Source organism: Besnoitia besnoiti, chromosome VI (genome assembly GCF_002563875.1).
Source record: "Besnoitia besnoiti strain Bb-Ger1 chromosome VI, whole genome shotgun sequence".
NCBI lineage: Eukaryota > Apicomplexa > Conoidasida > Eucoccidiorida > Sarcocystidae > Besnoitia > Besnoitia besnoiti.
Window position 1 is genome coordinate 3,568,456 of NC_042361.1, and position 23,596 is coordinate 3,592,051.

The 23,596-nt window shown below is 62.3% G+C and overlaps 3 protein-coding genes across 3 annotated transcripts; 1 reads left to right on the forward strand and 2 right to left on the reverse strand.

The window, feature by feature from the left end:
- Positions 1–794: 794 nt before the first annotated feature.
- On the reverse strand, positions 795–2,462 carry BESB_069120 (OTU family cysteine protease; the record flags this gene model as incomplete). Its single annotated transcript, XM_029365305.1, has 2 exons — positions 795–1,512; positions 2,173–2,462. 2 exons carry the CDS (start codon positions 2,460–2,462, stop codon positions 795–797), a joined length of 1,008 nt encoding a protein of 335 aa, XP_029218888.1.
- Positions 2,463–4,447: 1,985 nt separating this feature from the next.
- Positions 4,448–7,429, forward strand: BESB_069130 (uncharacterized protein; the record flags this gene model as incomplete). Its single annotated transcript, XM_029365306.1, has 5 exons — positions 4,448–4,668; positions 4,885–4,990; positions 5,662–5,798; positions 6,107–6,479; positions 6,971–7,429. The coding sequence occupies 5 exons, from the start codon at positions 4,448–4,450 to the stop codon at positions 7,427–7,429; spliced, it is 1,296 nt and encodes a 431-aa protein (XP_029218889.1).
- Positions 7,430–8,339: 910 nt separating this feature from the next.
- On the reverse strand, positions 8,340–22,655 carry BESB_069140 (uncharacterized protein; the record flags this gene model as incomplete). The annotated part of the gene is made up of 12 exons (XM_029365307.1): positions 8,340–8,562; positions 8,789–8,852; positions 9,217–9,286; positions 9,531–12,104; positions 12,382–12,928; positions 13,480–17,160; positions 17,521–17,609; positions 18,039–18,110; positions 18,523–18,773; positions 18,996–19,184; positions 19,738–19,885; positions 20,316–22,655. 12 exons carry the CDS (start codon positions 22,653–22,655, stop codon positions 8,340–8,342), a joined length of 10,248 nt encoding a protein of 3,415 aa, XP_029218890.1.
- Between the last annotated feature and the right edge of the window lie 941 nt (positions 22,656–23,596).

A 23,596-nucleotide genomic window follows, 5' to 3' on the forward strand; every position in this document is an offset into this window, starting at 1 on the left:
GACGCGACGGCAGTCTGCCGGGAGGCCTTCGCATACTGATTCTTGCACACCTCAAGAACCGCTGGAGATAATCTTCGTGACCTCTCTCGCCGACTCATGCTAGCGCTCTCGAGATAGAAACGTATTCAAACAAAAGCCCGCGCACCACACGCGCACTTCCATGTTTCTCCGGCTAGGCCCAACGACCACCTGTGACCGTGACCGCATTCTTCTGAAATTGTAAACCTACGCTATTGGTGTATATAACCCGACACCCCGTTGATACAAGCCCTCATCCGTTTGGCGATCATGCGTCTTGGCTTCGCTGTTTCAGATCTGGTCATCTGTTGAGAAATGTTTCGCAGGGCAGGTCTCGAAGCAAGACGCCACACGCTCCTATCCTGAACCGGCGGAAGAGGAGGGGGGTGGGACCGACCGGAGTACGACCACGCCTTTATCATCGGGAGTCAACTTGCAGCAGCGGAGACGCATATATTTGCACTGTCGCTCTGAAAACTGATTTCGGCGCAGATCACCGCGGGGACACACACACATGCCACACACATGCGGAAGGGTTGCCGACGGCAGCAGCGGCAACCCTTCCGCAGAGTTCACGCGCTACCAAAAGAAATTCAGCGGCGCCGTGTTCTGCGGGCACGAGGGCGGCTGGCACGCCGCGGTCGCAGCCGTACGGGCGATCTGCATGTACAGAAGGCTACACGCCTGGAGCCCCCAGCTGTTGCCTGAAATTGGACTTTGTGGGCGATGGACTGTTGCGTGAAGAGATTTGAACTGTTTCGCGAGTCGGGCAGGGGCTAATCGGAGCCCTCCTCGGGCGTCGGCACATGCACAGACGTGACCACGTCAAAGTGGATGCGCTTCGTGTTGATCAAGTAGACCGCAGGTACCCCCAGGGAGTAGTCGTCGTCAAAGTGTTTGTACGAGTGGATCTGCCAGCTGCTTCGGTAAAGACTGGGGCGGCCTGAACCCGCGCCGCGCCTCCCTTTGCTTTCGGCCGGAACGTAAACGGCGATGCGCCCTCCGATAAGCTCAGCGGCGGCGTCGAGTTCTCGAGACGTGGCGAAACTGGACGAGGAACTCATGTGCTGCTTATACATATCCAGGAGCTGCGTGCGCGAAAGACCGGCGCTCCGCCGCCCGCGCAACCTCAACTCGCTCATGATATCTTGCTCAGACAGCACGTCCTCAGAGATCAGCGAAGGTTTCTCTTCAAACATATACCGGACGACCGCCGCTCGCACCTGAGGCGCAAACTCCTCGGAGCCCGTCAAACTCGCGCTCAGAGCGCGATAAAAACACGAGCCATCGCCGACGATTTTTCGCACCCCCGCCGGCCTCCCGAGAAGCGGAGAAGACTGAATGAGCGGCCCCCGCTCCACGTTGGACGCCGCGATGCCTAACCGACTCGCCGCATTCTCTCGCCAGCTCATCGGCGCTTCACGAAAGCCCAGGCGCTGGATGACAGGCGGAATGTACGCCAACGGGTCCTCCCCGCCCCTCTCTGTGGCTCGTCTGCGAAAAAGCCCACGGTGCGAGACGGACAAAACACGATAAAATCGAGCAAGGGGAAGCCGGAGCCACCCACGGACGCGAGTCACCTGACGCTGGAGTCACTCTGCGCGAGATAAAGCGCCTACGGGAGGCGACAGCCTGCCACGGCCTTCGATGCACACAAACATATAGACATGCGGAAGACATGCACACACACACAAGAAACAGAAAACCCGGAAAGGCAAAAAACGTTCGGGCGACTGGAGCAGACTTGTCGGCCTGCCTCGCGCCTCCGGAAGCACACATGCCAAGACTGCGTAAGCGCTACGCGCACGACTGTGTCGAAAGAAAGGCGACATTCACAAATGCATACGGATACGTACACCATACACATGTCGTTTATGCATGAGGCGGATGCCAGCGTGATGACGGCAGGTGCCAGGCAATGCGCGCTTTTCAAATTTGGCCTCGGCGTGTCTACGTGCCTCACCAACAGCATTGCATATAGCGATGCGCCTGGCCTGCACGCTGATGCCGCCTCCTCACGCCGAGATCGGCGCCTGTCGGTGCTCGCCGGCACCGCGTCTGCGTGTCGACAAGACTTTCGCCGCTACGCGCCCTTCGAAGAAAGATTTTGGCGAAAATGCCGTCTCCAGATGGTCTTCGTTTCGATCTCCTTACCTCGGTCGCGCCCCCATCATGGAAGCTTCTGTCGAGAGCTGCCTCGTCTGGACCGCGAGAATCAGCGCGATCGCGATGAGGAGGGCGGTCGGCTGCGCGCGCTGGCTCCCGGGAAATGTCATCCCTGGCAGCCTGTGCGCCTTGAAGAGCTCACCACGGCGGATTTTTGCGAGGAGCCTCGCGCCTTCCCGCGCCTGCGGCTCCCCCTCCAGCGTAGAGCGACCAGGCCCCGCAGCCGGCGAAGCCCCCGGAGATCGCCTAGCGGTCACGCGAGCCTCTCTCTGCGCCATCGTCGCGAGAGCCTGAGCACGACACCCAACTGCCAAACCCCGCGCAGAGAGAGGACTCTCCGTCACAAAATGGTGAGCTGGGGCGGAGCTGCGGACCGAAGACCGGCAAAGAGCGACGGCGCGTCCGACCTGGGGAGAGCCCGCCCGACGTACACGCAGAATAGGCCTAGCTGCTAGCGGAAACGAGCGACAACGCTTCTGCAAAAGAACCGTTTCGTACGCAAACTCGCAGAAATGCAGGAAAAAACCCCCTTGCCCGCGAGCAAGCGGGGAAGTCTAGGACGAAAGGGACACCCGGGAGCGGCGAACTCTGCAGGGGCTTGGAGGAGGCGCGCAGCGAGGCAAGCGCGCAAACAGCATGGACTTTCGAAAGATCCGGGCGCTTACTCTTGGCCGCAGAGGAAAGAGCCCACAAAGAACAGATACACGCGTGCGCCACGCAAAAAATTCGTACAGACTGCGCTAGCAGAGCAATGGGGACGACGCCGGGAACGGAGGCTAACTTGAGGCCCAAAAGACATGCGAGGCCGCCGTTTTTTCATATTTCAGCGACGAAACGCCGAAGCGAGAAAGGCCTGTCGCACAGAGTAGCAGCATCACCATAGCCCTGCCTTACTTAGGACAGTCGCTCAGCTCAGCCTCTTCCCTCCGGGGCTACACGACCCTCGTGCAGCTAGAGGAAAGCCGACGCACGGAAATACGAGAGACACAAGCCTCTGCAGGCGCAGAGTTGCTGGGTTCCCTCGCTGAACTCTAGAATCGGCCCTCTGAATTCAAACAGAGCTCTTTCCCTTGCCAGAGATGGCTGACACCGAGCCCGGCAAGTTTGACTTTGAGTCGCACTCGGGGCCTGCCGAGACTTCCCGTGTCCTTGCTGTAACGGGCGCGGCAGTGCAGCGACCGAACACTCTCGTGGCTCGCTGGGGACACGCGGAAAAAACTCACTGGATGTACAGGAAAAATTCCCCCCCTTCCCAACGTGGTTCCTCTCTCAGAGACAAACAACCAAATCAATGTCCAGACGAGAGCTTCTGTGCTGCGTTCAGCTGAGACCCGGAAGACCAGCGCGCCTGTCAAAAACTCTACACGTGCAGCTCCCACGTTCAGAGGACGCCTACGGCCGCAAACCCCCCCCGCGAGAGCCACGCGACGTACTTCATCTAAAACATAGACGACGGCGTGCCAAAACGTCGTAAAAATTTACCCAGGTGAACGGCAAGATGTGCGGAGCTTGAGTACGGGCTTGGAGACGCCCGAGCCCGATCACGACGCAGTGAGACTAACTTTTTCGCGGCGACAACCCGCGGAGGCAAACGGCGAGCGCATGCGCCTTGTCTCGGACCCTGCGAGCGCAGTCTCGATCGCCTCTCCCACCGTAACGTGGACAGACGAGCTTGGGTGGGCGAGAGAGACTGAGACGCCTGTACTCAAGAGCAAAATCGCCTCATCTGACTTTTCGCGGAGGAATGCCTCAGCAGAAAAGGCGTCGTTTGACGTTGTCGGCGGTTTCCCGAGCGGCCAGCGACTGTGTGCGTGCATACACCCGGCTGCATGTGCGCGGATTGGACTTGCGTTCACGTTTGGTCCTTCTCCGGCAAAAACAGTACACACATCACGGAAGACAATTTGCAGGGTTCCGCTCTCTTTCTGCATTCCTCTCGACTAGATTGGTCTCCTCTGGAACGGGCTCTAGAGCAAGGAAGAGAGTCGCAGGACCGACCGCGCTGCGACGACAGACTTTTCGGCCGGCGCTAAACTGACCCTTGACGCAGGGAGGGCCGCGAGGAGCGCCAGAAACCCGGCAGGCAGAGGAATCAGAAGTTTTCTAGCCCCCAACCGTAGGGAGACTGTACTGCCTTCCTTCAAGCAGGAACACGAGAAGGAGCGGCGTGCTGAGGTGCGAGGGGGACGACAAGCTTGCTGCGAGGAACGCCTCCAGGGAAGAGAGCCGCGGAGGACCGGCTCGGGCGGATTCCGTGAGACGAATGCCGCCAGAACAGGACAGAAGAAAAGGGAAGGAGAGGCCTCAGAAGGGCGAGGTGACGCAGGCGCCACGGGGAGGCTTCAAGCGCCGCGCACGTTTCGTTTCTTTCCCGCGCTCGTCCCTTCCTAGCAACACAGACGTCGCGAAAATGAAGCCTCGGCGGCCAGGAAAGCGGTCTTGCCAACGTGGCCTAGAGATTTCCTTCGATCCAAAGAAGCAACGGTAAGCCTCAGCAGGAGAGCATGCAAGGAGAACTGCAGATCCAGGGCACGCCGCACCGGTGCTCGCGGATTCGCGTACGGTGACGCACCACATGTTCCTGTCCTTCTCCCGTACAGATTAAGATTTAGGGAATTATATTAGCGGGTTAGCCAGCCGGATCTCGACGAAGGACAGACAGTTCGCCCCTGCGTGCTGTTGGCTCTGTTTTCGTCCCAGCGAGTTCATCGACGGATTCGCAAAGAGGAAGGCCCAGCGGCGGCAGGCAGCTGCTGAGCAAGCCGCGCAGAGAGAGAAGGAGGAGCGGCGGCGTCTGAAGCGCGAGGTAGGAACGGAAATAAGATTGAGAAATGACACGCCGGACTGACGGCCTGGCTCGCCAGCAGGAAGTGAGGTAGAAGTAGTGAAAAATAACCGGAAACAGACGGAGACGGGGAAGAGCCGTGGGACGACAGAGGGGAAGCGAATCACTCTATCAGACGAACTCAGGGTATCTGCGGTCCACAGAAGAAAAGACACTTTTTCAGGTTGTCAATTGCAGGCGACACCTCCACACCTGTCTCTCTCTCTCTCTCTATATATATATATATGTACGTTTGTGGTGTAGAAGCAAATGAATCGGATGCTCTTGGGCAGTGCCTGTTGTGGGCGCATTTATAATTGTACTCCTGTGCACCTATCGTCCTAGGTCCACTATACCTGTCTGAAAGACCGTATGCGTCGAGGCAATTAGGACTACGCCCAGTATGCCTGCGCGTCAAGGCGCTCTGTGAACAGCAACTCACATGCAGTGTCGTCCTACGTATGTGCATATACACATATGCTAATCCATCTGCATTTCCGCGTGGCGCCTCTAGACGGAGGTCACGACCCTCTCGGAGTAGGACGGCGTGGAGAGTGCGCGAGGCCCACTGCGGGAAGAAGCGCTGACGGTGAGTAGCCAGAGGGGATGCTCGTTTAACTTTTTTTCGAAACAGAGTCTGCGTGTCGTCTCAGAAACAAGAACTCATGATGAAGCACCTCGCCGATCTCGACGAAGCGAGGAAAAATGCCGCGCTCGCGCACGCGCGAGCCCCCCTGCGGAGAAAAGGCAAGTCGCTCTCAGAGAAAGAGAATGTCCAGCGGTGGATTAGGTTTGACGTTTCTCGTTTCTCGCATGCTCGCGGGAGTGTATGAGTGCGAGTTTTCGCAGGTTTTCCAGGCAGGCGTGCGCCTTGCTGCGAGTTCAAGCGACAGATGCATCCACGTTCTCTGTGTAGTCAGGTTTCTTTACGCTCGCTTGTGCGGAGACGAACGCGCCGTGTCTCTGCGTTGACCCGATTCATTTCCTCCCCCACCTAGAGGTCACGCGCTTCGTACAAAGCAGGCACCAACACATAAAGGTCCTCGCGAGGCTGTGTGCCTCGATCTACATCTCAGCCTGCGTGCGGGCTCGCCACAGACGCACTCGTGTATCTTACCGCCTCTCGTGCACACGAAGAGACTGGCGCCGGAGGCACTCGCGCGCCCTCGCGCGCGAGGATTCACTCATCGAGAGTGAACTTTCTTCCTCCTGCGCTGCAGAGCACGAGCCTGCACCGACCTCCCGGGAAGAGAAGCGGAAAAAAGGAGACAAAAACGAAACTTCAAAGAGAAAAAAGAGGACAGAGCGCGAAGGCGACGCGCGCGAGTCCGCGCGCCCGGCAAGGAAAGCCAAATTTGAAAAAAAGGGGCGCGATGCGCTCGCTGAAGGCGGCGAAGGCGGCGAAGGCGGCATCGAGCGAGAGGCCTCCTCGCGGAAGGCAGACGCCGCAGCTTCGCAAAAGCGTTTCCAGGTGGGAGCCTAGACTCCGCTCGCTGTCGGATCTGAGAGGGCGGAAGAGGCGGATGAGGAGGCAGAGGCAGGAGACGCGCAATCTCCCAGGGCAGCGAGAGGAAAAAGCAGACCACGCTGAAGAGGGGCGTCAAAAAGAAGCTTTTCCGGCGCCTTAGACCGGCGTCTGAAGCGGCGGCCTGTAGAAAACTCCATTCACATAGAGGGCGGCGTTGAGGGGCGCAGTCACTCCAGCACACTGCGCCGAGGTCCTAGGTGTATAGAACATGTAGATGTCCATGCGCTGCTGCGACGGAAGCACGTTCAGAAACACATGCGTATCGTGCTGACTGGCGCCTTCGATTTGAAGTGAAGCGTGCACCCGTGTCGCGGCGCGATCCTCGCTTGCTCTCGTCCTGCATGCAAGCGCAAGCGGCGGGCAGGCCGAAGAAGTCGTCCACAGGGGATGTTTGACTGGATTTCCTTCTCCTCATGTCTTGTCTGCGCGTGCAGAGCGTCGTAGAGTTCCTCCCGAGTGCGTCGCCGGACGCTTCGGTGGCAGATTGTGAACGCTCGCCGTCCTCGCGAGAGGCGCACGACGCGAGCCTCGCGCCGTGGCTGTTGGGAAGCGTCGTGACCACGTCGATCGGCGCGTTTCTCGACTCCTTCGAGGCAACGCGCGAAGGGACGGCTGCCGGAGATGCTGCGGCTTCAGCGGCGAGTGCGGGCGGAGAGCTCGCGCGCGTCCAGCCCCGCAGCACGACCGCGGAGGCCTCGGCGGCGCACGGCGCTGCAGGCCCTCCTGCCTGCGGCCGCGCCTTGGAGAAGAAAGCCGGGCGCCGAGCGGCGAAGGCAGACGCGAAGACCGCCAGCGCAAAGAAAGCTAAGAAAAAGGGAAAGTCGCGCACGCAGACCAAGCGCGGCAAAGGCAAGCGGGGCAAGAGACCCAAGAAAGGTCGCGGGCGGGCTTAAAGCCCGCCGAAGCGCAGCTAGACCCGAGTGTGAGCCAGTCGGCGAGGCGCCGGCAGAACCCACGTCGTGTGAGTCTTTGATACCGTGGTAGGCTCAACGCGGCCCGCGGCTGAGTGTGGGGAAACCGCGCTTTCCTGTCAGACTGCCGACTGTATCGACCCAACTGCTTAAGCGATACGTGCCGAGAAGATGGTGTTTCAGAAAAATATTTCGTGTCTTTGCATGGCAACCTACACTACATGGCTTCAGTGAGATCCCGGCTGTGCAAGGCGCGGGTTTCCGCGGCAGTCCACGAGCCGCGGCGCAGCGTCTCGCCGAGGCCTGGTGTCTGCGTCTCACAGTTGCGTGCTCAGGCAAGTATACGGAGGCGCTCTTTTGCTTGTATTTGCACATTGATTTTTTATCTCGCGACCCCGTCTCACGGCGGCGGGATGCGCGCTTGGCGAACCTGCAAAAAATTATTTCATTATCGTCTCAGGACTCGACACTGGAGTACACCTCCCGTTCGCGCTTGCCCCAGTCTGTGTAAGCGCTGAGGAAGTCCAAAACACGCGCTTCCGCGCCCGCTGCACACGCCCTCAGCGGCTACCTCTGCCGCCAGACAGCCACGAGAAAGCTGATTCGCGGCAGAGGCCACTCTAGCCACTCAGCGCAGAGCAGCTTCCAGAGCCGGACACGCAAAAAAGACCGTTGTGTGCTTTCCATTGTGCGGCACGAAAGCGGGAAAGCGCCTCCGGTCGACGTCGCCCACCCACAAAAAGGAAGAAAAGCGACGTGCTGCCGCGCCTCTCTGAGAGTCTTCACACATGCACCGAAGCGCATGTATCTGCAGTTGGCACGCGCGTATTTGCAGCACTCGAAAATGAAGACGTTCACTTATAAACATGTGTGGACTCGCAAAGGCCTGAACCTACAGCGCACTGCTGCGGCCCGCGCCGCTTAAAACAATCTCAGTAACTGCTAAAAAGCTCTGCACACAGCCCACACCCATGAAATCCTCGCACAGGTAGCTCTCAACACACAAAAACACACATATATAGGTGAATACGCATATATATATATATATATATATATATATATATATATATATATATATATATATATATATATATATATATGCATGTGTATGCAACCTCACATCCAGACAGATGCACCCATCAAGAAGGTGTCTTTGCACATGGATGCAAGAACTCTCGCGCACACGCATTCGCTCTTCGTGGATTCAGGCGAAGGCTGCTGCTGGGCTGCTGTTCTCCGCTTCTGTGTGGGGGGGACCTCTCGTCGCCGACAGGAGGCGTTCCATCAAGCCCAACCTCGAGGACTTTGCGGAATTCCATTTCTCGTTCCTTATGGATTCACTTCGTGGCGGCCGCAACCGTCTGCTGAGGTTGTCTCTGCTGCGTCTTCAGCTGGCGGTAGAGACCTGAGCGTTGCAGGACGCGGCGACAGACGAGAGACATTCCAGCTCTCGGAGATGCAACACTCCGCATAACGAAAATAAATCGCACGACTGCTACATGGTACTACGGCACAAACATAGCTACACACATACAGATATATATCATGTATCAATATATCATATATATATGTGCATGTGTTTTGCGACAATTACATGTGTATGCCGCGTGAGCTCCCCTCGTAAGGGAATCCTTCTGGCATGCAGAGAACGCGTCACACCTGACACGCGAGATAACGCGTACAGACGAATATATAGATATATGTGTAAATATATTAAAACATAGATATACTTGTGCGTCGAGAAATTTGACGCAGGAAGGCGAGCGTACCTCGGACGTGGTCGATGCAGTCATGGGCGGCCGGGGCGCTTTCGAACCTCAGGACCATCAGCGGCTGCGTCTGAGACAAAACACAGAAACAACACTTTTCTCTTTCTTCGAATCTCCTCAGTCCTCCAGCACGCATGCGTACGAAAATGCGACAGAAGGAGCTCGCCCCCCTACAATTTACAGAGATACCAAACACATGTGCAGCATTCGATGGCTGCTGGATAATGAATCCACCCAGAGGACTTTCAGGGAGAAGGTCGCTCAGCGTTCGATTGGGCGTCGCTGCCGCACGGGCCCCCGGCATGCGCGCGTACCTTGTTCGCATTGAAGTAGAAACAGAGAAGCTTCGAGTTGTTCTTTTTACTGGTAATTTTGAGGATTTCTGCGAGTTCGAACGAGGCGTAGACCTTGACGACCTCCACCATGTGCGGAATGTCTTCTCGCGCCTCGTCCGCGAAAAGGCATTCTTTCTCATCGCCGGAGGCCTTCCAGCCGCGACCCTGTCCCTGCGCCTCGGCGCCGAGGCCCTCCTCGCCGCTGACATCCGGAAGGAGGCCGCAGAAGCGCTCGACTTCGCGGCCTTCAATCAGACGCGACCCGCCGACGACGAATCCCAGAAACGCCGGTGTATTCTCCTCAGCCGCTTCGTCGCGTTCGCCTTCGTCCTCTCCCGCACTGCCCTGACTCTCCGCTCGAGCACCCTCAGAACCCTTCGCCTCCTCTGCGCCGCTCACGACACGGCACACCTGGACATCGCCTGTCCCATCTTCCGCCTCTTCCTCTTCTTCCGCTGCGCCGCCCGTCTCCTCCCTGTCTCCGTGTCCCGGCCGCCCGTCAACCGTCTCGGCTTCCTCGCGCTCTGCGCCGCCCACTGGATCCTCGGCGCTCGCCTCTGCGGCGTCTGCGCCCAGCTCGTCGCCTTCGGCGGCGTCTGCGACTCTGCCTACGATCCTGCCGCGTCGGACCGACATCGGCTCCGGCGCACTGACCAGGAGGAGTCGCCGCGGCGTGACGAGGATTCGGCAGGCCTCCAGGGAGGGCCGATTCATCTCCCAGCAGCGCAGGTGCTGAAAGCCCTCGCCCAGGCCCGCGGAGACGAACTGACCCGCGACGGAGCCCGAAAGCGACCGGCAGAGAAGGCGCGCAGACGCGCCCGGGAAAGCCGCCTCCGTAGCAGCGTGCGACGCAGCTTGCTGCGAGGGCGCGAGCGAAGGGCAGGACGGCAACGGGGTCGCCTCCGCCGAAGACGCCTGGAAAACACCAAGGAAACTCCTTCGGCTCTTCTTCGGCGCGGAAGGCGCCGCCACAGCCTCGGGTGTCTCGACCAGCGGAGGCGTGGATCTCACCCGCTGCGAGCGACCCGAGGCGGGCGCCATCGCCTGAGACGAAGTGCTTTCGAGCGAAGACGCGGTCGACCGGTGACGCGCCTTCGCGGACGCTTTCGCCGGCGACTCGGGAGGCGAAAGCACCACAGGCGCAATGGAACAAAAAAAGTACTCTTTCTCCTCCGCGGGCGCCTCTTCCTCCTCCCCCTCCTCCTCGCGTCCACTCGCCGCGTCTGCCTTCTCGGCGCTCGGCGCGCAGCTCGGCGCGCAGCTCACCTGCTCGCCCTCCTGCCCGCGCCCCTGCGCGTTGGCGCGGCCTTCGACCGGCGGGAGAAGCCTCCGCCGGCGTTCGGCTGTCTCCCGCGCGCGCCTGCGCACCTCAGCGGCCCAGGCGGCCTCGCGGGCGTCGAGGACGAGGTCGAGCGACGGCTGGAAGACGCCTTCGATGTAGCAGTGGAAGCAGCGCAGCTGTTCAGTGAACTCGGACGTGACTAGGTCTCTCCAGTTGAGGAGATACAGACTGACAGGCAGCGCGGGAATGTGCGCGAGCGTGCTGCTCCTCGCCGGCAGCGCCGCGGGGCCCACAGTCGCGCCGCGGCCTCCGTTCTCGCCCCCTCCGTCTGGTCCGCTGAGCGGAGCCGCATGCAGGACGGAAACCGCAGCTCCGGGCCTCACCGCCAGCCGCGCGGAGAGAGGCGAAGGCTCCTGCCCCCCACCGGCCGTAGGCTGGGCGCGCCCCTCTGCGCCTCCTTGGTTCGCGCGCGAGAAGCCGAGAGGGCCGCCGCCTTCCTGAGAAGGCGCTGTGGGGTCGACGAAGCAGCAGGGCGGAACTGCGACGCCGCAGCTCGCGCAGCACGCGCCGACGGAGGGCGAGGGAGACTGTGTGGCAGGGTACGCCGACAACGAGGGCGCGGGGCCGAGAAACGGCGGCCTGCTGGATCGCTTGCCGCCAGCGCTCGCGTGTGCCTCGCCTGACGACGCCAGGGAGGGGGGCAGCGCTTCCGAGGGCAGGGAGCTGGAGCGCGGAAAGCTCGCGAGCGAGACGAACGCTGGCGCACACGGTGGGAAGACAACAGACTGAGGCAACGCACAGCGACACTGCGGACAGGAGGAAGGAAACATGAGCACTGCCTGGCCGCAGGGCGCCGACGGGATGTGCCGCGACGAGCCGCCTCTGGCGGCGCGTGACGCAGAGAGAGGAGGATACGGGCTCAGCCACACGCCTCCTCTGTGCCCAGCAGACGGCCCCAACGCGCCTGGAGACCCTGTCCCCGGCGCCCCCCCCCCGGCGCAGAACGCGGAGACCGGAGTCCCTTCGGGATGGTAGGGGCAGACGCACCCTGCCCCGCCGCTCCCGGCCTCGGCGAAGGACCCTGGCGACCCAAGGCACGCGGGGAACTTGTCGGCTTCGCCGTGAGAGTGGTGTCTCCGCGGCTCGGTCGTGAGAGGAGACAGGCCGGCCGCCCCCCCCCCCGGGCGCGGCCCTCCGCGCCGTGGCTCGCGGAGCCCTGAAGCCGCGGACTGCGCGTCGTTGAAAACCGGCGCCACGCCCCGATGAGTCCGCTGAAGGGGATGGTGCCGCCGCTCTGGCTCGACGCTGGCGCAGCCGCCGGCAGCTCTGCCTCTCTCTCGCGGTCGCAGCGGCCCATCTCTTCTGCAGAGGTTGCCGGCGACGGTGCAGACTCGCCCCCCCCGCTGCCGAGGCGAAAGCCGCCGCGCTGCGTGCGCCTTCTGCCTCTGCCGTCCCGGCGTCGCCCTCGTCTCCTGGGCTCGCGCCGCCCCGGCCGCCGCCGGAGACAGAGGCGCGAGGGAGTGGCGCCACCGCCCCGGGGCAGGTCACCGAGCCTGGGCGCGGCGAGGGCTGGCTGGCGGCGTGTCCGGGCCCTCCCGCGGCCGCGGTCGCGCCCTGGGCGTCTCCCCCGTCTTTTCCGAGGCTCTCCTGCCTCGCCGGTTCCTGCAGGAGGTGCGGCGTAGGCGAGACTGCGCGCGGCGAAGCTGAGAGGCCCCTGAGGGGGAGGAAGGAGGCGAACGAAGAGCCAGCCCGCTTGAAGGTCGCGTCCTTCTCCGCAGGCGGTCTGAGTTGGCTCGAGGCCGCGCTGCGACTGCGCTCGGAGGGGCCGCCGGTGCCGTGGAGCGGCAGCGCGTGAGAAGATTTCCGCGACGACGAGCCCGGCGGCGACGCCCCGGCGAGGTGGACGGATGGCGAGGACAAATGACGGCTAAGGACGTGAGACTCGCGCTGATTCCGCTGGCGCTCGCCGTCCTCCGCCGCGGTCGCCCCGGCGCAGAGAGGACATGCCGCGAGGTCGTGGTCGACGAGCTCCAGTCCCTCGCGGAGCGCCAAGTCGTGGCAGGCGCGGTAGCCGCCCTTCACGATGCTGACCCAGCTGGACGCACACAGACAGGGAGCAAACAACGGGGCGCCGTACAGCGAGAGAGAAGGACCAAGAGAGCGGCGAAGCGTGTGTGTTTGCTGCCGAAGGAAAGACGCGGACGCGCCCGCATTGACACCGAGACGGACGCGCCCGCATTGACACCGAGACGGACGCGCCCGCATTGACACCGAGACGGACGCGCCCGCACTGACACCGAGACGACGCGCCCGCACTGACACCGAGACGACGCGCCCGCAATGACATCGAGACGGACGCGCCCGCACTGACACCGAGACGGCCGCGCCCGCATTGACACCGATACGGATGCGCGTCGCCCAAAGATTTCCCGGCCGTCGGGAGTCGCTAGGGACTGCAAGACGGCGACGCGCGGCACAGAGAGACTCAAGTGAGACGCACTGAACAGTTCACACGGGGAACACCGGGATGCGGCGATGAGTCACAGGCTCGCACGCCCTGCCTGCGACCCCGCCTCAACCCGTTTGTGCCTCGCCTCGCACGTCACAGCCTCTCGTAGTTTCCGCGCCGCTTCGCTTTCGGCTTACCGGACAGCCATTTCCTGCGTGAGCACGCGGTAGACCTCGAGGGCGTCCTCGTCGTTGGTTTCATCGGAAGTGATGAGGCAGGCGTGGTGCGTCGGAACTTGAACTCGCTCTTCCTTGAAGGACTTCTCGTTCTCTTGCAGCGAAAGCGCCCTGCTGTAGAACTGCGGCGCCGCGGCGCCCGTCCCGGCTCTGCCCCCGAGCAGCGAAGCCAGAAACAAAGCTGTCGACGGGCTGTGGCTGTCCCTCTCTCCCGCAGAGAGCCGCGACGAGGAGGAGGAAGAAGCAGACGAGGCCTCGGCCGTCACGGCGTCTTGGTCTTGCTCCGAGGCGGTGCCTTTTGTCGCCCCTTCGGCCTTCGCGTCTCCACTGGAGGTTCGCCTCTGCGCGGCCTGTCTGTCGTCCACCGGAACAGCCGCACACGCGCTTGAGACTTCTTCCGGCTTCCCCGCTGCTTCCGAGCAGACGCTGATGCCGTAGGTGGCTGGCGAGGGGGCTAGCGCCAGGGGCGCTCCAGTCTCGTCGCCCCTTGCCGTCGCGAGACGCCCGCGGGCCCCCGCTTGAGCCCCGCCCTCGCCGAGTCCCTCTGCGCGGTCTTCGCAGGGAAGCAGCGGCCCAGGCGCCTCGCCGCGGCGGAGCGAGCTGGCAGGTGCCGGGCTCCGTATCGAGGTCGACCTGAGGCCTTTTCCGCCGCCGCCGTCCTCGCCTCGGGCTCGCGCAGGCCCCTGAGGGTCCGCGCGCCCCGCGAACGACACTGCAGAGGGCGCAGACGGGAGAGGCAACGCCTCGAGCGAAGGCGAAGGAGGCGCCGAGGAAGGAAGTGACAAAGGGCAGAGAGAGGAAGAGGGGAGCAACGAAGGTGCAGAAGCGGGGTTGCCTCGACTTCTGCGTCTGACTGAGGACAGGGGGCTCTCGCCCTCAGAGAGGCAGTTTCTGAGCGCGGCAGCCTGCACGTCCTCCTCACCCAACGCCGGCCGCCCCGAGGAGGAAGCCACTCGACGCGCCGGCGCGCCCTCTCCAGCGGCGCGTGCAAGCCCACTGACCGCTCCTGCATGCGGCTCAGTGCCGCACACTGGCGGCAAGCGGAGCAGGCGACCTCGGCGACTTCGGCGGACGCGCAGTGGCCTCGGACTCTTGCGCGGCTCGGCGGTGCTCGAAGGATGAACGAGTCGCAGCGTCCCCTGCGCGTCCGCCAGAGTCTCCGGGGCAGCCCCAGCAGCGCGGCTATCCCGCGCGGACGCGACGCGCGGCGAGAAGAGCCGAAACAGATGCCTGCTCCTTTCGCCTCTGCGGCGGCGTTCAGCCTTGGCCTCTGCGATTTCCACCGGCGTCCAGTCCTCGTCTCCCCCGACAGCTTCTTCGTCTCCGTGCATGCGGCTGGGACCTCCCTCGGCTTCCGGCGCTTCCTTCTTCGCGACGTCCGCAGTTCTGGTGTCGCCTTCAGGCCCTTCGCATTCTGCGTTCGCGGTGGAGGAATGAGAGGCCGCACTCTGCCCGCCTTTCCGCTCTTCGCTGCCTCTCCGCTCCGACCTGCGGCCCTTCGCCTTCTCGGCGTCGCGTGCTGCGGCACTCCGCCGGAATGCCCACCCCCCGCGCCGCGCCTTGCGGGGCGCCGCGACGGAGATGTCTCCGTCGGCCTCCGCCCGCCGGTGGTCGGGCTCCGCCGCGGGCGGAGACAGCTGGACGGGGACGGCCTTGCGGACTGCATGCCCCCCAGGGTATGCAGTCTCTGAAGGGAGCTGCGGAGGCGCGGGGCGACTCGGGAGAGGCGTAGAGTGCGGAAAAAACGCGCCCTTCCCCGCCTCAGTGACAGAGCAGAATCTGTGTTTCCGCGTCCTCCCGTCGACGCACAAGCGATAAAAATACGAGCCGTCAGAAAACACGCCGGCAAGCTCGTCTTGGTCGGTTTCGCCTTCACTCGTCGCAGGCGTCTCCCCGCTGGAGTCCGCACACGAGACAGGATGCGAAACGCTGGCGGACCAGAGACTCTTCTGCGGGCGAGCGGCCGCGGACTTCGAGTCCGCAACCCGTCCTGCGGGACCTGTCCGCTCGCTGTCCCTTGCCGCTTCATTTCGCGCTGCGTTCTCCCGTGAAGACGAGCGCGAATGTGTCACGCCGGAGCTCCCCCGCGCGCGGCCTTTGGAGGCGGGAAAAGACCTCATCCGCGTTCCCGATTTCCCACAGGGTCCCAGCGCGTCACACGAGGAGAAGGAAGACAGCGACGACGCGGAGACGTTCCTGCTGATACCGCCTTCTCTCGCCTTCTCCGCTTCGAAACTGCCGTCCTCGCGAGGGTCGCTGCGTTGCCCTTCGCCTTTCGCCGCGCGCTCGCTTCTCTGCTCAGGCCATCCGCCGCCAGCGGAAGATGCAGCGCACGACGACGACGAGGCGTGGGGGTGCGGCCTCCGCCGAAAGGTGCGAAAGAGGCGCGAGGCGCCTTTGCCGCTCTTCCCGAATTTCGAAGAGCCCGAATGGTGGCCGCGAGAGATAAGCGCAAGTCCCTCGTCGTCGCCATCTTCCGTGTCTCTCGCGTCTTCTCCATCCCCGATTTCTGCTGTCTCTTCTGCGGGCGCCGCGCTCAGCCTGTCTCCGCACGCCAGATGCGAAGCAGCAACACGGGGCAAAGAAGCCTCGCCGACGTGTCTATCGAGGTACTTGTCCACAAGGGACGCGACGGCTTGCGCGCCCCGACGCCGCGCGTCCTCCTGGGCTGACGCCGGAAGAAACAGAGAGGGCTGCGCCGTGGCAGAGGACGCTGAGCTCGCGTCTGCGCACTCCTTGCCACTCCCCCTCCTCGAGTTTCCTTTCTCTTCGCTTGCGTCCGCCCGCTTGAGGCGCGCGCCTCCCGACGTCTCCGCGACAAGGCCTTCGCCTGCCGAGGCCGCCGCGCGACGCGAACTTTGGCGGGAAGCGCGCTCATCGAGCGAGCCCCGCGCCGGCGCGGAAGACACCGCGGCGGAGAAGGACGAAGAAGACGACGACGGAGAAACGGCGGCAGAGAGCGAGGCGTCGCTCGCTGGCGAGCCCGCGGTGGCGAAGGCGTGGGAGGAGAGGGGCGGCGAGGCGGCCGCGGCCGCCGCGCCGGAGGACGAGGCCTTCGCCTTGGAGACGTGGCGGGAGGAGGTGGAGCGGAAACCCCCCGCGAGGTGGCGAAGCCCCGCAGGGAGGAGCAGGGCAGAGGGCGAGGAGGCGGCGCGCGCAGAGGCATCTTCGTGCTGTCCGTGGGGGTCGTAGACGCCCAGAAGAGCCGAGAGTGTCCAGCGCCAGTCGCCCAGCAAAGCGACGTGGATCGCCGGCGGGAGGCGACCCGCCTCGAAGCTCCAGACAGGCCGCAAATCCAGCAACAGCATCTTCCACTCAGGCGGCGCGCGGGACGCCGGAGCGACCAGACTGCGCGCGGCCTCGGCCGCAGCGGAGGAAGAAGAAGGCGAGAAAGAGACAGGAGAGGGAGACGCGCAGGGCGGGGGAGACGGCGAGACAAGGGAGACTGGAGACGCAGAGCGCGCCGAGAGGAGCTCAGGCGCCAGGGATGACGCGGACGCAGGAGACGCCGATCCAAACAGAGCCGCGGTTTGAGGCTTTGAGCACGAAATCCGAGACTCTGCGAAAGGTCCAGACGGGGGCCACGAGCCCGAATACCGCGGGGGCGCGCCGACAGGACGACCGGTCAGGCCGTAGGCATGGCTGACAACGCAGAAAAAGACATTTTCGAGTGCGCGACAAGAAGTTGACACAGCAGAGGCGAAGAGAGCGAAAGGAAGCAGGCAAGTCCAGTCAGAGACGCCCTTCGAGACTGAGTGTGGGCCCACAACGGAAAAAAGAAAGGCAGCTAAAGAGGAGTGAGACGGACTAACAGGGCACGTCACCCAGGCGGATGAAGGAGGCCTCAGCCTTGAGACGGCAACGGGAAAACCGAGCGCGAGCGAAGGAGAGAAGGCGCGAATCAGATCGCGACGCGGCGAGATAGGAGACGAGATCGTAAAAGGAAAATAAGAAAAAATTGAGAACTCAAGCAGAGGGAGACGACGAAAATGGGAGACTCACTTGAGAACTTCCTGGGGGAAGGTGAAGAACGCGGACTCCGCTTCGAGCTGCTGGAGAGGCTGAGGGCTTGCACTCGTGAGCGTGCCTTGCTGGAAAAAAATCCAGAAACAGAAAAAACGTTGTCCCTTTTGCAGGACCTTTTTGCTCGACCAGTCGACTCTCAATGGACAGAAAACTGCAAACAACCGCGAGTTCGTCATGCACATAAAGTACGCGAACATATGCAGAAACGTGTGTGCAGGAATGAAGAGGAGAAATGATACCCGACCGCGAACACGCTCTCCACAAAAACAGCACAGCCATACCTCAAATATATATATATATATATATATATGCATATATGTATACATGTATGTATAGCACAGGATGCACCGCGCAAGTAGGCGAAACTCGGGTCTCGTGTCTCTCCGTGAAAACCTGCCAAAAGAAATGTCGGTAAGGCGCGTTCCAAACCAAAGCCCGTAGGCAAAGCCCCGGAGAGCGAGAGATGCGTCGAGGCACTGGCGCCCGCGACGCACCTGCGCGGCGAAGAGGCGTTCGGAAAAGCTCATTGGCGTTTGCGCCTTCAGCTCCTTGGCGAGCCCCCACAGCTGAAAAAAAGCAAAAATTGGCCACAAAAAAAAGAATGCTGCTACTGCGCGGAAGATGACTGAAGTGTACACATGCCGCAGGGCGGCGACGCCTCGAGAAGCACTCGGGTGCAGAATATAACACTTGAGGTACCCGCGAATTCGAATCAGGACGCCTCCAGCTATTTGAGCGTGTAGAAACCCGATCAGGCACCAGAAACCACCAGACGACCAAACTGCGCGCCTGTTTCTGTCTTTGTCGCTTGCACGTCTGTGGCGCTCGGATCTGATTTTTAGTTCTTCGCCTTTCCCTGCTCCCTTCCGTCTCGCGCCGCGCGAACTCCGAAAGAACCCCGTTCAAATTTTTCGGTCTTCTGTACGGCTTTATGTCGCGAACGAAAGGGCCGCAGACGCCTTTCGCCGTCCTCCTCACATGTCTGAGTTGCTCGACTGAGTGAATGGTGATCTTAGACAGCGTCTCCGGCAGCTGGGAGACTTCGGTGCGACGGATCTCGCTGCGGAAGCTGATGAGGAGGGCGAGCGCAATGAAGGGGAAGAAGTACTGGTCGTCCTCCGCGATGTATTTGTCCCACAGCGCGAAGAGAACGAGCAAACTCATCTTGGAAGAAAAGAGCGTGAGAAACCACGGCGTCACGTACAGCTCGGGCGTCACGAAGTGAACCTCTACAAAAAACACACATTCGCAGGCATCTCTGTCGAAGGATGCAACCCCAAACCGCAACCTGCTGGAGCACGCGCGAAGAGAAACACAGGCGCGCGGACACGAGCCCGCGCTGCACCCAAGCATATATGTACAGTGGTATCATCCCCAGCACATAACTGGATATATATATGTAATTGTATACGAGCTATACAAATACCTTGACCTAAACTACGCTTTCTCACCTAGGAAATCCGCGAGCGCAGGGTCGTGGTAAGAGAGGAGATGCTTGAACAGGTGAAAGGAACACTGGAGAGTAGTGAACTCGTCGTCAGAAAACATCGCGGACAGAAAGCGCCCCGCGAAGACTCGAAAGCACTTGAAGACGTCGGCGACCGTAAAGCCCTCGCGGCCCTTCAAATAGAGAAAAGGTGCTGAAGACACACACCGAAACAAGAACGCCTGAACCACTGATACGAAAGAAAAACGGTGAAATTTCATCAAGGCTCGGCTTCTACGCCGTCGAAGGCGCATACAGGCAGCCGCATCTACTCACAGACACACACGGACATACGTACCCCTAATTATGCTTTGATTTTGTCTCGTAATTCAGCTAAAAAAACAGAAATCCTGGATTTTACAGCAACAATCTGTCGTATATATAAGAATGCAGGGGCGGCAAGAGACGCATAGACACGTAAGATAAGCGAGAAAAGTATGGGAACACCCAAACGGGGAGACTCACACCTGCCCGATTCTTCCTGGAGCCCCACACTCGGCTTCCGCCTGCCCAAGAGCCGGTAGGAAGCGTGCGGACAAAAGCGCGCATATACAAACATACGCATAAGTATGCATGCATATATATATTGGCCTCGACGCCTCCTGGCATTTTTTCTGAATGGCGCGCGCCATCCGGGATGAGTTGCGCCACAGAACCCCACTGGGATCGCGAATGCGCAGGGAGACTTGCTGGCGTCGCTGGCTCACCGAGAAGCTCGTTCAAACCCTGCTTGTACTTAATCCCTGACGCCTTGCAATAGCAAGTGAGGAGCTTTTCCATCCAGGCGCGGCAGCCTGCGTCGCGGTAGAAGGCCAGCGACGCCCGCGTGCGCTCGACGTCGCTTCGAATCACGCGCTGCACGCAAAGACAGACCGGTCGGGCTGCGTGTCAAAAACGCGGGTTCGAGAGCTGCTCGCATGCAGGCCCTCCGGGCGACGCTGCTGCCCCGTCAGGCTAGCCAGCTGCGCGCCCGCCGTCGCCGTTTCTGTGGCGGGCTGGCGGCCTGAAGCCTAGCCCTTGAGGAAGTACGGGTGTGTGGGTAAAAAGAGATTAAGAGAGATAGAGGCACAGAAAGAGCGAGAACTGGAATCTACACGACGCGTGGGAGCATCGAGTGGAATGCCGCACAGGGCGAGGCCGGTCGCACGCATCTTGGTCGAGCGTCCCGTGTCTCTGAGGCGGAGTATGTTTTGTTCTCGAGCCTTCTAAGCCCTAAACCCCGAAAGCGTGTTTTGCCTTGTAGGCCACCGCGGAGCGACCTTTCAGCGCGCGCCACGGTCCCTACCTGGTTGGGCTCGTCGAGGGCTGTCTCCTTGACTGCCTGGGCAAGAGCGGAGTCGCCGGGCTCGTCCGCGACCCCGAGAAGTGCTTTCCACGTGGCTCCGCGCAAATCCATCGGCAGCCCCACTTCCATGCTGAGAACAATCTGACGGATCTTTGCCACGAGACTATCCTTCTCTCTCTGGACGCGCTGCGCTTCTTCTTCCACCTCCTGTTTTCTCCCCCAGTCGCGGTCCTTGCCTGAGGCTCCAGCGGAGGTCTCGCGCGAGTCGCCTTCCGCTGCGTGCGCCGAGTCCTTCTGCGCCTCCTCGGATTGGTTCGCGGCGCTCGACTCGCCTGCGTCGCTTTCCGCCGCCTCGCTCTCCGTCGGGCGCCTGCCTCCGCGTTGAGCGTTTTCTCGAAGCGCGTGAAGAAGCTGCACCAGCTCCGCTTCGAGAGCTTGTTCGTGGGCGCTCAGCGGCTCGCGGCCACTGGGCGACGGCGAGGAGACCCGCCGGCGCGAGGGCCCCGGAGGAGACAGTCCCCACCGCCCTGCGCCCGCGGGTACCACAGACCCGTCGGCCGCAGGCCTTGACTGATCCAGAGCCGCAGACAGCGAAGTCCCTGCTCGGCGCAGCGGCCGGAAAGCCGAGCTCCCACCAGGCGCAGGAGGCGAAGAAGGCGTGTGAGGCGTCGAGAGAGCGACAGCGACCGCAGACGACAGTGCAGGAGGAGGTTCCGCGGCAGGCGCGAGCACGTGGTCCGCGCGGGAAACAAGCTGACCTCCGTGTTCATCGTCGATGGCCTCGAGCTGGCGTTTCTGCTCACTCATGGTTGCGTCGTTTCTCTTCTCTCTACAGTCGACTTCTGTGTCCTCCTGCTCTGCCTTCCCCGCATCGTTGAACCCCGGTCTGCAGGCCTCGCCCAGAGCGTCCTCCTCGCCTGCGCCTTCATCCCCGTCGTCGCCCTGGCTACTTGCCCCTTGATTTTTTGCCTCGCCCCCAGCCGCGTCATCTTCGAGCGAGATTCTCTCTATCGTGTCTTCTGCGTCCCCACCGGCCGCAGAGGCAGACCGCCGCGGAGCACCGCGTACCTCCGCGGAGGCATCCACCCCATCTGCAGAGGGCGCAGCCTCAGGCTCGCCGCCGTCGCTCTCTGACGTACAGGACAGCAAATGCGGAGCGCGGAAGGCAGACGCGTCCGCGCCGGCAGTCTCTCGAATCCACGCACTCGCGGCGTCGGCGTTGCGCGAAAGCGTTCGGGTCCCGGCGGGCGACTCCTCCGCGCTCAGATCCGGCGTGAGCGCACGCCGCGGATGACAAAGGCCGAAGGCGTCGACAAGCCCCGCGCAAGACGCAAGGCCAGCCGGCGGAGGACGCGCGGGACGAAGAAGAGAAGGGTCAGGCAGCGTCAAGGCGGGAGGCGAGGCAGGCGCGTCCGAAGACGACCGCCCGGGCGAAGAAGACAAGCAGAGTGCCGACGCAGACGAAGACATCTCGCACGGCGAGGCGGCATCAGATAGGACAGAGGCCGAAAAACACGGAAGAGACGCGGTCGCGTGCGGAAGCGAGGACGCGGGCGCTGCGTCGGCCGGAGGGCATGCGGCGTGCCCAGGTAGAGAGCCCGCGAGGTCTACGACGCCAGCGGCAGGCGAAGACTGGGGGGGAAAAGACCGGGGTTCAGGGTTCGAGGACGCCGCACAGGGACAGGACGGCGCAGAGAGAAGCGGGGGGAGGGCAGACCCTGGGGAGGCAGAGAAAAAGCCGAAAGGGGCCCCCGACGCAGACGCGGGCGCGGGGACGCGCTCCGCGGACGACAAAGAGACAAGAGGAGAGGGTGGAGCCACGGGCGAGTCCGAAGGGGCTGCTTCGCCGGAGCCTGAGTCGCGCGAGACTTGCGGCAGGGATGACGATGCCGACGGAGACGAGGCGGGAGATTCAGAGGGCGAAGAAAATGGCGAGGCGCCGGGAAGCAATCCGTCCGACGTTTCTTGGTCTCCAGTTGTCACCGGAGCCATCGAAGTCGTGCGTTTCTCTTCCTCAAGATTCTCCGAGGACGTCTGGTTCTCAGCCTTGCGCGAAACTTCCTCGGCGAGCGCCTCGCGCATGTCCTCTTCGAACCCTCCGTTTGAATCGACGGCTTCCAGTGCGCCCTCTCCGCCTTCGCGGCCTCCCACAGTCTCCACTTCCCCTGCGCCTTCCTCTTGCGGCTGCTCCGGCGCGCTCCCCCCCACACCCCACGTACACGACGGCGAAACACGCGCGACGCGCGTTTCGTTTCCGCTGCCCCCCCGCTCGACAGGCGACATCTCTGCAGCATCGGGTCGCTTCTGCGTCCCTTCTTGCGCGGCCTCCATTTTCTCCATCTTCTCTACGAAGAGGCAAGCCTCCGAGACTGTGCTTCGAAGCTCGAGGGTGAAAACAGCTCGACGCAGAGCTCCAGGCACAGCGTTTTCGGGGAGTGAACAGCATGCGTCTGCCCAGCTGTCTCGCCCTGGTCGGCGCGCGTTGCGCCTCTCGCGGCTCGTCTGGCGTCCACGCTGCCCGTCTCTCCTCGCTGGCCGCTTGCGGCGAGAGGGCTGCCGTCGCCCTCCGCTCGCGCGTCTCCTCGAGGCGGAGCCGAAAGTCGCTCCGGCGCCGCTTCGTCCTCGCTTGCAGCTCCGGCGCGAGGCTCGAGCGATCCACTCTCAGCGAGGGTCGCGCCCTCTGGATGGCGCTTGAAGCCTGCCGTCGTCGCCTAGCCGCTCGCGCAGGCGCGAGGCATGATCTCGCTGCCGCCGTCGGTCTCTGCTTCCGCACAGCCGCGCCCGCTCTTCACGTCTTTGCGCTCTGTACGTCCGCCCACTCGTCCTCGGTCTCTCAGTTCCTTCTGACGTCGGCGGCCGCGCGCTTCCTCTCAGCGGGAGCATGCCGCCGTTGCCCCGAGAGGAGCCTTGCGTGCAGGCAGGCGCTTCACACGCGGAAGAGGCAGAAAGCGAACAGCGAGAGAGGCGCTCCGGGAGAACAAGGCTAGGAGGGAGACACGGATGCGCGAGCAGATGGACGCTGAACGAGAGCCAAAGATGAGGAAGACTGCGACTGGAGAACGAAAGAGAGAGTAACTCCGTAGGCAGCGCGACCCACGGAAACGCAGTGCTGTCGGCGGAAAACGAATTCCCCAACAAGCAGACGGAGAAGAGAAGGCGTGATATCGGAATGGCCTGAGGGAGACGATCGAGCCGCAGAGGCCCCGAGAAGGAACGACGGCAAGCGCCGACTGGGTTGAAAGGAAACAGGCAGGAGAAGAACAAGAGACCGAAAGGCGCTC